Source organism: Crocodylus siamensis, chromosome 2, assembly GCF_052110815.1.
Source record: "Crocodylus siamensis isolate JL-2025a chromosome 2, ASM5211081v1, whole genome shotgun sequence".
Lineage (NCBI taxonomy): Eukaryota > Metazoa > Chordata > Crocodylia > Crocodylidae > Crocodylus > Crocodylus siamensis.
In genome coordinates, this window is record NC_143396.1 from 27,982,050 (window position 1) to 27,995,386 (window position 13,337).

The following is a 13,337-nucleotide window of genomic DNA, read 5'->3' on the forward strand; positions in this document are numbered from 1 at the left end:
CAGGCCTGGGGGAGAAGTAGTGGTTCAGGTGACCCAGGAGGGGCATATAAGCCCATGGCCTGAGGCAAGGCAGTCTGAATGCTGCAGGGAGCAGAGCTTCAGGAAGGAGAGGGCCTGAGCAGCCAAAAAGGAAGGACTCCAGGCTGTAGGGAAGGCAAGAGGAAGCCCCTCTGCCACCGGACAGTGGAACATATACAATTCTGACCCTGTGTTGTAGTGCTGCCATGGTATAGTTCTGATCCAGGACTGGGGGAGACTTTGTGAAAGCAGAAGCTCATATTTTGCCATTTGTATAAATACCAGAGGACCGGATTATAGCAGTAGGGGCAAAGCAGACCACCAAGAAGAGTGCCAAGAGCACTACAGGTCCTAGACTCTTTGAAAGGGGGGAGTGCTGCTGTTGGTAGAAGGATTCTGGTGTCAGACAGCAAAGACTGGGGGCACAAGCCCGGAGTCCACAAAGGGTGAAACCAGAGGCTGAGAGGGCCTGGTGCCTGCAGTGGGTATGGCTGAAGTTGGGCCTGAGAACCTAGGGTTCTGGTACAGTGGGCCTCAGGCAGAGGGACCCAGCTAAAGTAAAGTGGGCCAAGGCAATGGGCTTCAGCCCAGACAAGGGCCTAAGACCTGAAGTAACCCCGCCTTGCCCTCTAGGGGCAACCTCCCTGTCCACACATAACATCAAGGCATGGCAGACAAGACAACAGGGTGGGACACTGAGAGGCCAGAAAGGGTGGGACCCAGGCAGCTACCAGGGGTGACTTGGCCATCCCAGCACTGGACCCGCTACAACATGATCAAGAAGTGTGAAATTAGTTCTGAGAGCCCATCCATAATGTATTACCTCATAAAGCTGTTCTTTAATGGAAAGGCAAGCTGAATCATACATAAGCTTTAGGGGGAGTTTAAATGATAACTTAAGACAAAACTGGGGAGAGAGCAGTAAGAGTGCTGTTCAAAGGTGTTACCACAAAGGCAAGCAATGCATGCACCCTGTATACAAGTGAGATAGGCATTTATAGATGACAGATGAAATTTTGGCAAGCAGGGAAGCTCATGGTCTTCTTATCTGCTTAGCACTGTGGGGTTGTCTGCTAATGAAGGCTCTCAGCTCAGGTTTTCCTGGAACAGGATTGCTACATGTACTTCCTAAACAGCACTTTGTCACTTTGAAAATTAATCTCTGGCTGAAAAGCTTTGCCAAGTGCCAAACAAGATGAGTGTCAGCTTCATTGTTCAGAGTAATGGTGACATCCAGTGGCCACTAGGCTAATGTCAGCCACAATAACCAGGATAACCTCATACATCAGGGAGGATAGTCTCATGTCATCAATTTACAGGATTAAACATGCCTTTTCACCTTGTAGTCTACAGCAAGTGTAGTTATATTAAAGGCAACATTAAAATCATCCAGTACAAGGATATCTAGTGTCAACATCACTTACAGGTATCTTACAGTTACAGAACTTACAAGCCTTATATTGTTTTTAGAAATCACATAAAAACTGACAAGACAAAAGCTCTGTGCTGATTTGTTATTTCTTAAGTAGAAGAAAATTACATAAATAATTCAAGGGAAAAGCTCAGCCATTTTTTCCATCACGAAAAAGGAGGAAGGAAAAATTACCATGCATTGGGCAGCTTTATTAGCTAATGTCGTAAGACTGGGTAATTCTATTCTTTTATTGCTTCAGTGTCTCCTCTGTTCATTCTAATTAATTAGTAGCTACTTTAAATTCAGATCTGTCCAAGTCAAGACTGAGATATTTGTGGAATTGTATAGGCATTTCCTGGATGCTCTTTCCTGTGCGTTAGCTGTTCAGAAGATATTATTTATTATGTACACTCAGATAATAAAAACACGGTTACACTGAGGTCCGGGTGACCTACAATAACACTGGTAATATAAAATAATCCTCAGACACTGAAATAAATCACTGCAACAGGAACTCTGTTAGCCAGTTACCTACAAAAACCACTTCTGCACCCCTGCATCACTTCAGAATGTGCATTCACAACTCTCTTCAATCAAAAGAAGATTGTTTTTTGCAAACTGACTTTGCTGACCACAAGTGTGACAGTAATAAACAGATCCCACGATAGCCACATGTCCTTCTCTCATGTTAATTAAGAAAAGACACAGCCAAAAGATGTGGAAAACACAGTTTTCCAAACTGGTTTCATACACCCCAGAGTAGCTCTGTTTCCTGTCTTCATAAGGGAAAGAATAAAATAATACTTACTTTTCCAAATATTTCTGGGAGTCCCAAAACTTGACCAGTAAAAACGCCAATACAAATGAAGATTGCTGTGACCTGCCCCAAAGAACCACGTATTTCCTTTGGTGAGATTTCACTCAAATACATGGGAAGAGCACTGAGAGAAACACCTGTGAAGGAGGAAAGAGACAGTAAAATTATAACTGACTTACAATTAAAAAAAACAAAAAACAAAAAAAACAAAAAATCAATAAGTGAACCAGAATGTATTCAGGGAAAAGAAAAAAACAAACAAACTTGCAAAATGTTCTTGAAACAAAGGTGATAAAAGAGGTATAAGACTCAAAGCCAAAACAGAGGAGAATCCAATCCATGGAGGCAGTTTTACTCATTCTGTGGTTATTTATCAGTGTTTTAGTTTGCTATGTAAAAAGTCATTTACATTGAAATACACTGCTAAACATATACACTGTTACGAAATGTAATCATAACATGCCCCTGAACGTGTACACTATTATGCAATTAAATAATTAAAAGGGCAATTAAGCCACTAAAAGGGGCAATTTCTTCACATGTGTAAGACCCGAAGGACCTGGTAGTTAGGGTTCATCTGACAGGATGCAGAAATGTAAGCACTCCAATGCAGTAGGATGGGGAGAAGTAGCAAGGGCTCCTTAGCCTCCGAAAGCTTAAATCTCTGCCTTTTTCTTTTTTAAAAATTTTAACTATCCCAAAAATACAGGTTGGGGAAACAGCCCAATTGGCTGCCCCTCAGAGGAAATTAATACAAGGAGAGAAAGTCATCCGTTGATGGGGCACTTGTATAGGCTGAGGACTGAATTTGGAAACAAAAATCATAGAGCCTTCTTCCAGGAAGGCTACAGGCATAGGAATCCAATGCTGGGATGCCATCTGACTGAGTTTTTTCCCCGATTACATTCTCTGACTGATGTGTGGGGGTTTGTGGGGGCTAAAAACCCAAAAAACAGCGCTTTATTGGAAGCAGCAACATGTTGTTTCAACCAGGCTCTGCAGCATCTGTATAGATCAGGTACTTCAGTCAGCTATTAGATAAAAGTGCCAAAAAAGTTCCACTAAAGCGTCTAATCTATACAGATGTTGGGAAAGCTGGGTGCAGCTGACATGATACCTCTTCTGCGCATGTGCCGAGCTCAGCACAGGAGCACGCCAAATTTAAATTAAAGTAATGTAGGGTTTTTCCCCCCCATTTCCACAAGTAGCCTAGGTGTCAGAGGTAGTTAGCCATGTTAGTCTACCGTCAGGTAGAAGGCAGGGCAGCATGGTATCTTAGAAAAACTCGTTTGGAGAAGCATAACATTCATTGGTAACAAATTACTTTGTATGAAAGTGTATGCCTCTCTGAACATATTTGCCTTTAAGGTCCACCCTGCCTTGCCTTCAGGTGTCAGGTAATCTTCTGCTCCTTACCAAAGGACAGTAAGGAAGAGGATGCTGTTACAGCACTGATTTTACACTCCTTCACACACTTGCTTTTGCAATAAATACAGTCTGAGAGGAGTCATGCAAGCAGTTTAGAAACAATGAAAGCAAACCTTAAGTCCTAGATTTCCCTGTGGAACTGCCCAGAACCCTTTGCTATGACCATTCTTGCTTTTTTATTGCTATTCTGCTGCTAATGATATCGCTGCAGTGAAAATTATTAGAGCTTCTGGTACTGAAATCCAGCCATTAGAAGCTGTACTGTTTACCAACAGAAAATACCCATCACCAGAATGGCAAGAGAGGGAAGGAGGAAAATATAACAGACACTATTTCACAACAACATGGACCCAGATAAAAAATAAATGCACTGCCAACTTGATTAGCAAAACAGCATTAATATGGCAGCTAGATGCCATTAAATGCACCATTTGTACACTGTAGAATACCACTGTTGTATCAGCTCACAGATGTATGTTCTTATCAATACCTGCTTACAATTCTGGAAAATTTTTAACAGTATGCTTGAATTCAAGAGGAAGACGTACTACCAAAAGGGAGGAGGGCTAGCAGGGGGAAGAACTGTATTTAAAAAAAAAAAAGAGGAAATAAAAATTTCTGACTGAAATTAGTGTACTGAGCTTGGCAGGTTAGTGTTAAATCACCAGCCAGCATGCTCAGAAATTTGCAGTCTGTAAATATTTCTATGTGAATGACACATAGGTCTTCAAACTACTCTAATTAGCTCTTAAATGTAAAATAGTCAATGCTTTGAAAAAAGACGGGTTTAGTTATTTAAAAGTCAAAGCACATATCATATTCTAAAATATTCCACAATCAGAAATCCACTGAGAGGGTAAAAATATTTTTCATTGCATAAAAGGGTCTTGCGTCACCTTCTGTTAGGTATTTCTAGATGTGCAAAAAGACTGAGAATTTATTGGGCATTTTAAATTATTCTGATGGAAGCGATGGTTCTGTAAGGCATTTTACAGCTTGGAAATCATTTGTTACAAATGAATAGCAATTTACTAAGCCTGCAGTATAATCCCATTGGTATCAATATGGTATTCAACAGCTCCTGATGGCAAAATAGTAAGCAGGTGTAATAGACCACATACTCCTAGAAAAGTATTTTGTGAACACAGACAACCTGTACAAAAGGGTAAAAAAAGAGGTGCTCTCATAATAAATTTCCATTTAGTTTTCTTCAATAATTATCAGATTTTGCCATCCTAATTCATGCTGATTGGTCCCACTGAAATCAGGGTGACCATTCATGCAAATCACTCCTTAATACATAAAACAGCAGATTATTCACAGCATGAACTATACATGTATGAACTGTAAAGTATAAAGCTTACCTGCATCAATTCCCATTATAATACGGCCCATTATAAGCATTTCAAATGATCCCGCTAGGGAAGAGAATCCCATCAACAGTGCAGCTATGACTGCAAATATATTATTAAGCATCAAAGTATATTTTCTGAAAGGAAAAAAAAATATTATGGAATAAGATTTTTTACCTAGTCACATAATGATGATTAGGCTAACTACATTGCATATAAAACCAGAAATGGTTTAAAGTGTCTATTATATACAGGGTCATACATATACTGGTTTGTTTTCAGAAAGCAATTCAAAATAACGCAGCCAAATAGATATTACCTGGGGAGCAAATACAACCATAGCCATAAATAAAGGTCCAAATCTCAAATTTACTTACAGTGTCCAACAGCAAGACACCTGGGACTAGCATCTTTTGTATAACTGGAAATATCTAATTCATAACTCTTTTGAATTATGGAAGTATCAAGTTATAATTCAAATATTAGAAAGTTGAAGCAATGTGCAGTTTCAAATAGATTACTGTTTGAAAAACTTCGGTAAGCTTCCAGATACACAATCAAGCAAACAAAATTCCAGTGAAGTTACCAGATTTACCCTTGTAACTGAGTTGGACCCGGCTCTGGAGCAGCTGAGCCCAGCTCCAGAGTGAGATGCATGGGTGGAAGCCCATTGTGCCCTTGTGAGCCAAGGACCCCAGCAGACCCTCCAGTGGACCCCGATCCTGACCCCAGCATGGAGCCGGGAGATACAGTGGGGCCCATGGTGGGTGGTCACTAGATAGGGCGAGAGCAGCTGAGCAGAGCCACAGCAGGGACCAGACTTGATGATCTTACAGGTCCCTTTTGGTTCTATGATTCTGTGATTTAAACTAAAGGTTTTCAGCCTTTTTAGTCTCAAGGCACACATCATAAAACTCAAAGTCTTCCTCAGAAAATGTCAACTCTTAGTTTTCACCTGCTTTTTGAGTACAGAAAAATAACAGAACATTTTTTTTCTGTTGCAAAGAACTTGGAAAGACCATAGCAGGTCAGAATGTTTTTTCTCACACTTTGAATTTCTACTTGACACCTCTGGGTTTACCTTGTGAATCATTCTGTACTTAAAGCACTGCAACAGCTGTGACACCCTACATGGGAATCAGTGTTTTAGGCAGATGTTACATTTGTCCCACCTAATCTACTGTTTTAGAGCAACAAAAAGAAATGGGCCACAAGGTGTTTGTTGTGCTGAAAGAAAAAAAAGGGCCAATCTGCCAATAAAAATGGTAGGTCCATGACAAAGCAGTTGCTGTTTCAAACAGAAACTTCTTTGTCTTTCCAGGCCAAATTAAGTGTGCAGTCACAGCTGAGACCTCCACTATCCCACCATATTTGGCTCTCTCTCCCCCCTACAGGGCGGGGAAGAGAGAGCAGCTGGCTCCATGACAGCCCATCCAGCTGCAGGGACCAGCTTCCAGGCTTCCCTGTCCTGGTGTTGTGCTCCAGCCAGGGGGCTACGTATATATGCTCACTCATAGCACTAGTTTTTCTGGTACAACCAACTTTCTAGAAATATTAAAATAACATGCATCAAAGGCCTGAGAGCTACACCGATTCCTGAACCATAGTAATCCACAGACATGCAAAGATCAAAGTAACCTGTACCACTGGAGAAAACAGCTGATCTTCATTTCAATGTTGAAACAAACCTCTTTAAAATAACAGATATTTTCTGTATTCTTTATAACTGTTTCCTAATTTCATCTACTTGTCTAAATTTACCACTATTGAATGAAATACAAAAGTAGCAGCGGTAAAAAAACCTTTACTTTTGATTAAATTTCTTTAAAACCCCCCCCAAAACTGAAGCATTTTATGAGGGTATAGGTTGTAGCCATGTTGGTCTAAAGACATAGGCAAACAAGGTTCTTTGGCTAAATCTGATTTCTTTTATTAGACCAACCCAAATAGTTGGAAAAATTCTTCTTTGCAAGCTTTCGGGTATAAACACCCTTCATCAGGCTGAGGAAACACCTGCAGTTGGTTTGTGCTCTGCAAATGCTTTTCATTTGTTCATTTAAATTTCTCATTCTTTTTCAGGGTTTGTTGTTTTTTTGGTTTACCTAAAATAATCTAATAAGTTTAAACGCCAAACTTAGAAAAAAATCTTTTGTTAATGAAATTTCTTATTTGACCTTATTTTTTTCAGAATTCACTTAGCTGAGAGGGTGAAAAGTGTATTCTTTTTCAATTTAGAACAAAAGCAAAATTCCAAACAGCAGAATTTTCTGCAAAATGGAAAACTGAGCTCTTTTCCTGCTCTATTAAGACACAATATATCTGTCTACTTTTCCAGACCAACTTAAAAACCCCACAAAGAACAACAAAGTTGTCTCTGCTGTGCCCCTAGCACTATAACAATTGTATTTAGACGATGAAAAATGCAGCTATTTTATCCCTATTCTTTCTTTTCTATCCATGTTCTCGCTCTCTTTTTTCTGTCTGAGTTGTGAATCAGGACACTCATACAAAAGACAGACTATAAAAGAGGTTGCCTGAAGAATCTACTTCACTCACTTCACTGCAGCTCACAAGGTCAGATTTTGCTGAGTACATGAAACGAGAGTGGTTAAAGATATGAAATTAATAGCTTTACAGAAATTACTCTTCACTGAAGGATTAAAGATAAAAGTGCTCCCAGGGCTGACAATCACTACAACTCTCAGTTACTCTCAAAGAAAGTGGCTGCAAATGGTGTTCAGTAACACAGAAAGGTGATGACCACTGACAATGAGTTGAGGTCCTCATTAACACCAGCTCTGGACTACGGATAGTGACTGACAGGGTGTGTTCAGATGTGCATAGACATCTGGTTCCCTGGGGATATCTAGGGGTCAAAAAAACCCATGGAAAAAAAACCTGGTGCAATGCATGCTCGGGCAGCACACCCTTACTGCATGGAAAACACTGGGCTGTGTGGTACACACTGCATGCTGTAGTCTGGACACACCCACAGAGTCCTAGAGTGTTTAGAGCCAGGTTAAAGCACAGGTTAGATCTTCACTGGGTGTGTTTCAACAACAGTACTTAACCTGAGTGAACCATATCTATATAAGGTCATTGTCAGTCTTATCTCCCACCATTCACCTACCCATATTATGGGGAAATTACAGAACTTTATTTTTGATAAGATTTTATAGTGTGATAGCTAAATACACTTCTGATTTGATAGCAGATATAGCCAGGGTTGGTAACAGTTGACAACAGTGGGATAAGAGTCTCCCAGTGCCAGCCCTGTGGTCACAGAGTTGGTGCTAAGAGATAAGGCTCTCCAAGCCCCTGCTCCCTGATGGTGATCTCAGAGCATGGGGCTTGGAGTTCCCTGCTACCAGGGCACAGGGGCACAGTCCACCTCAGCAGCAGCCAGCTCCCTGGGGCACAGAGCAATCTCCTGCCCCCTGGTGGACAGCTGACTGGGAGCAGAATTGTTCCCAGTCAGGTGTCTACAAGAGGACTGCTGCGCTGTTACTAACCGAAAGCAGATTTGCTACTTGCATTTGCAGATAGCAAATTACTTGTGACTAGCAAGTTTTACTACATAGTAAGCATGTGCATGTGTAGACGTGCATTCTTACTGTGCAGTAAACTACACTACTGCACAGTTAAATGTCTTGTGTAGATGTGCCCAGTATGTAGAACATCTTTGTTGCTGCTCTGTCATTATGCTGTGCAATATATTGGCTGAACATGTGGCATGTTGTAATTTATGGCATGATTGACACAATCATGACATAAATGTAATCTCCGCTAGGGGTGAAGTCCAGGCTCCCCTTACTTCCTTGCTCACCTTCTGGCCTCCAGAGTTGTTTTCCTTTTGGCACAGTGGCCCATATTCACAGTGGCCCACAGCTGAGTGCAGTAGGCCCAGAATAGCCTATAGCTGGGGTAGGCAACGTTTTTTGGCTGGAGTGCCAAAAAACACCACAATGCCTACCTCGGAAGGTGCTGGCGTGCCGGCATGGCAGAAAAACAAAATGAGGGCAGGGGCTCCATGGCACAATACCCTGCTTGTGCCCCTTGCCCCCTACCCAAAGCCCCTAACCCCCAGCCCTGCCACCCTGTGCCCCTCACACAAAGCCCCTGCCCCCCGGGCCTACTGATAGAGGGGCAGCGCAGCCCGCCCTGAAGTGCCCGTGCAGTCGTCACCAGCACGGAGCTGATGCTGGAGCTGTAGAGCCCGGTGCAGCTGTTTGCAGCCCATCCACTGTTTGCTGCAGCTGCCCAGAGCCCAGGCTGGCTACAACAGCTGCGCTGAGCTCTGGAACCTGCTATCACCTCTGTGCTGGGAGTGGGGGAGAGACTGGGACTGTGCTGCCTCAGGCCCCTCCCCCACCGCCTGCTCCGATGTGCGGGTGCATGCACTGGTGCAGAGCTGATCCCGGAGCCTGGCACAGCTGTTTGGAGCCTCCAGGCTCTGGGGAGCTGCTGCCAGCAGGGAGCTCAGGCTGCTCCCAGCAGGAAGCTGGGACGCTGCAAGCTCTGCTGGGAGCAGCCCGGGCTCCATCGCTGGCAGCAGCTACCCGGAGCCAGGGCTGGTCGTGGCACTGGCTTTGCATGCCATCTTCCGTACGCGTGCCAGGGGTTGCCGAACCCTGGCCTACAGCCTGGTAATCAGGACAATCTTTTGCGAGATGTGAGCTTGAAATCTCTCCATTTGAGCAGGCCCTGTAACTCAGGTCTCCCACATCCTGGGCAAGTGCATTCTAACTAGTATATTATGCATAGTAGTATAAATGTCAACAGCAGCATCACTATAACCACCGATGTCTTTAAAGAAAAAGAAGTTTTGTTGTAGCTGCAATGGTCCTGGACATGTACAATTGGTACAGTTTTTTGTGATATCTTTTATTGGACCACACGTACATCTGGGAGAGATGTTGAACAAGCTTTCCAGAACAAGGTGCCTGCTCCTTTAAGGGCAGAAACTGCCTAGGGAGCGGGCCCTAGGAGCCAGACAGGAGCCCCACAGGTGCAGGTTACTGTGGCAGCAGACTAATGAGGGAATTAGCCGGCACCTGCACCCGGTCAGCTGACAGGAAGAGCAGGGCCCTGGGTACATATAGGTCCATATAGGTCTGTTTTCTGTCAGCGACCAGGCGGGAAGGAGCTCTCTGGGAGGAAGCTAACCAGAGATGCTTGACTTCCTGTTCTGCTTCTGGTAGGATTAAAGGGCTCCAGTACCCTGGCCTACAAGGCATTTAGTGCTGGGGGGAAGTGTGATTCTTTTAAAAGGACAGAGCACTCCCTAAACTGCTTATATTATGTTATAGCCCAGGGGCTCATGTTTTGGTTACTGTTGATCGACTGGTGGGTTGGGCTGAGGCTACTGGGGAAGGAGGAGGCCTACAGTGTGCCGACACCAGTGCCAGGGGCTTGGTGACAAAGGGGGCAAGAAGACCCCAGCACCAGTGTGGGCACTGAGACAGGGCTGCAGAGAGCCCAGTGATGACAGAAGGCTGAGTGATAGCAAGACCCCAGAGAGACAATGTGTAAATACCATCTAAGAGGCTTGGGGCATGGTAAAGGGGCAGTTTTGGAGCACACACCTAGCCAATAAGGCTAAGGGTGCCCCCTGAGGCAAACATTTTGAACAGGACCCAAAAGGGGTCCAAAGAACCACAGCGTTCAGCGGGATCCATCAGGACCATGTCCAGGAACAAACTCGAGGGCAGCCTTCCTATATTATAATTACCAGCAAGATGTGGCAGGTGAGGAAAAGGGTGCCTGCTGGGCAAGACTAGCATGGCCACAAAGCCCGCAGGGCATCACGGCCACCCCTAGGGACCCCTCTCCTATGACAGTGCCCTTCTTCAGTTTTCACTTTGTGCCTGAAATCTTGTCCAACATATCTTCCAATAAAAGATGCACCCCCTCCAAAAAAATCTTCTCTCACGTTGAAAAAGAAGAGTAGGCCAGCTGCCTGTACATAAAGGGAAATTTCAGATTTTTATGTCTAGGTAGATGTTCTGGACTTGGTATCCCAGACTCACATAGGTACCTAATTCAGGGCTCCAAGAAGGCACCAGAGTCCAGGAGAAAGGAGGGATTTTGCCAGTTTCTATTGGCTGGTTTAAACATTGCCTACTCAGGATGCTGAATACTGCATCACAATCCTAGGTGCATAAGCCTCTCCATTTAAAAATACAGAGAAAGAAATTCAGTGCTTTAACTGGGTTTGGAGATTGTGTCAAGAGCCAGGTTTCTGTAAGTAGGCACAGAATGCTTCATGCTCCTGGTTCCAGAAGCAAAATGCTCAAGCTCAAATTGGACACTGGAGTTCCCTATACAACGCATGGGAAGAATTATGCATTTCAGAATGAGATTCACAATAGCCAGCATACTGAGTAGAGAAGAATGTAAGTTGGCTACACTTAAGGAAACACTTAAATGGGTGTGCCAAACAAATCTCACTTCTGTCCCAGGCTTTGGCACTTAACAGCATCCCTTAACAGCATCCCTGAATTGGGTGTCGCTTTGATACTGTGATTCTCAAGTGAAATTGCTTCATCAGATTATGCAAATCAAACATCCTTTGGGCATGGTAGGCTAGTTCAATCATGTCTATTAAAACACACCCCGGGTGCCATAAATTCCTTTTCAGGGTGCTGCACAATGTTAGGTGTGTTAAGTATGCAAACACCTACATACTGATTCACAAGATAAACCCATTGACTTCAAATAGAAATCCAGATTCAAAAACATTATTTAACTTGTTGTAGTCTGAGTTCTTTACAACAAAAAAAATGTTTTATTATTTTCCATAGTCAGAAAAACAAGTGAAAGCTAAGAGCAGACATTTTCTGGGAGATGATTTTGAGTCTGAGGGGTGTCTTGAATCTGAAAATGGCACTAACTTCTTCTAAACCACTGACCTAGATCTGAGGCTAGAATGGGAACACTGCTCCTTTTGGAGTGTGTGTGAAAGAATGGGAAATTCATGGGCTGAATCAGAAAAGACCTATCTTTGTAAACCAATGAATGATAGGGGTATTCCTTAGGATTGGAAAGGGAGAGCAATATAGGTAGTACTCTAGGCACCTGTGTTAGATGCAGACCTTATTGACTTCCAGGTCTTTTTAAAGTTCAAAAGGAAGATTCCTATGAACTGAGCTCTTGATCAGGTAACTTGTGCCTTAAATGGAAAAAACTGTTAATCTCAGATTGTGTTTTAGCTTTCTTGTCCAGACACCTGTGTATTTGGATTTCAGTGTGTAATTTATAGTGTGTAATAACCTCAATTATATAGTTGGTTAGGAAATATGCTTCCCCACACTTTCTGGAAATTTCAGTGAAAAATCACTTTGGGATTTTTCTTGTCTTTATGAAAAAGCACACTAATGCTCGCATACCTAACATACTTAGTATTGTGCAGTACCCTAGAGCACTCTGAACAGATAGAACAGTATTGAACAGTTTGTTTACTGTGTTTAGCATGAAATGAAGCCAAACTATTACAGACACTGAAAACAAAACATACTTGTGAAGAGTATGAATGAATAATAGCTAATCAGTACAGTACTTGATCCATTTAAAACATGAAGATTACCTTCTATACATGGGAAAAGGTCTGAACAAAATGTAAGAGAAAACGCATACATAGTTTACGTTCTAAAGTTTAAGGTATGCTCCACAAACTAGATTTGATATTTAAACATGTTTTTTAAAAAAAACATTATGAGGTAATGAGGGGGATTGTGGGGTTGTGAGGTTGGGCTAAGCATAGGATAGTGGGGGACAGCACAAAGCCACGGGGCATTGAGGTTTCATAGTTTCTAGGGTCGGAAGGGACCTGAGCAGATCACTGAGTCCGACCAAATACTTACCCTCTGGTGATTCCTGATTAATTCTTGTAGGCAAGGATGGTCCTGCCCCAAAGCAACTGAAGCATAAAACAAGAGAAAAGTCTGGAGATACAACATATGGGCTTGTAGCACAAGTAGCCCATGGACAGTAGTTAGTGGCATGATCAGAGTTGACTAGCTGTCTAATTGTGAGGATTTCTGTAGCAAAGATGGTGTTTAGGACGATCAGTAAGGCAGCTTTTATAGATGTTTTTAGGGAGTTTCTGTAATGGTTCATAATGTTTTTTTTAAAAAACATGTTTAAATATCAAATCTAGTTAAGAAACAGTATTTTTTTAAAAATGAAACTGTTTTTATCAGCATCTTGTTTCAGATACTACCATCATTAACTAGTCACAAACCAAAACTTCAAGGACCTCTATTTTTAAAGGTTCGGGGAAAACCTGAAGCTGCTGCTTCTTCGTAGC

At 42.7% G+C, this 13,337-nt stretch overlaps 1 protein-coding gene across 4 annotated transcripts in view; it reads right to left on the bottom strand.

The window, feature by feature from the left end:
* Positions 1-13,337, bottom strand: part of SLC2A9 (solute carrier family 2 member 9) — a 220,531-nt gene that overhangs the window by 129,097 nt on the left and 78,097 nt on the right. For all 4 annotated transcript variants that reach the window (XM_090035590.1, XM_090035591.1, XM_090035592.1 and 1 more), the window contains 2 exons: positions 5,042-5,166; positions 2,241-2,386 (listed from right to left, as the gene is read on the bottom strand). In XM_090035590.1, coding sequence (XP_089891716.1) covers positions 2,241-2,386; positions 5,042-5,166 — 271 coding nt within the window. The remainder of the gene's footprint in view (positions 1-2,240; positions 2,387-5,041; positions 5,167-13,337) is intronic.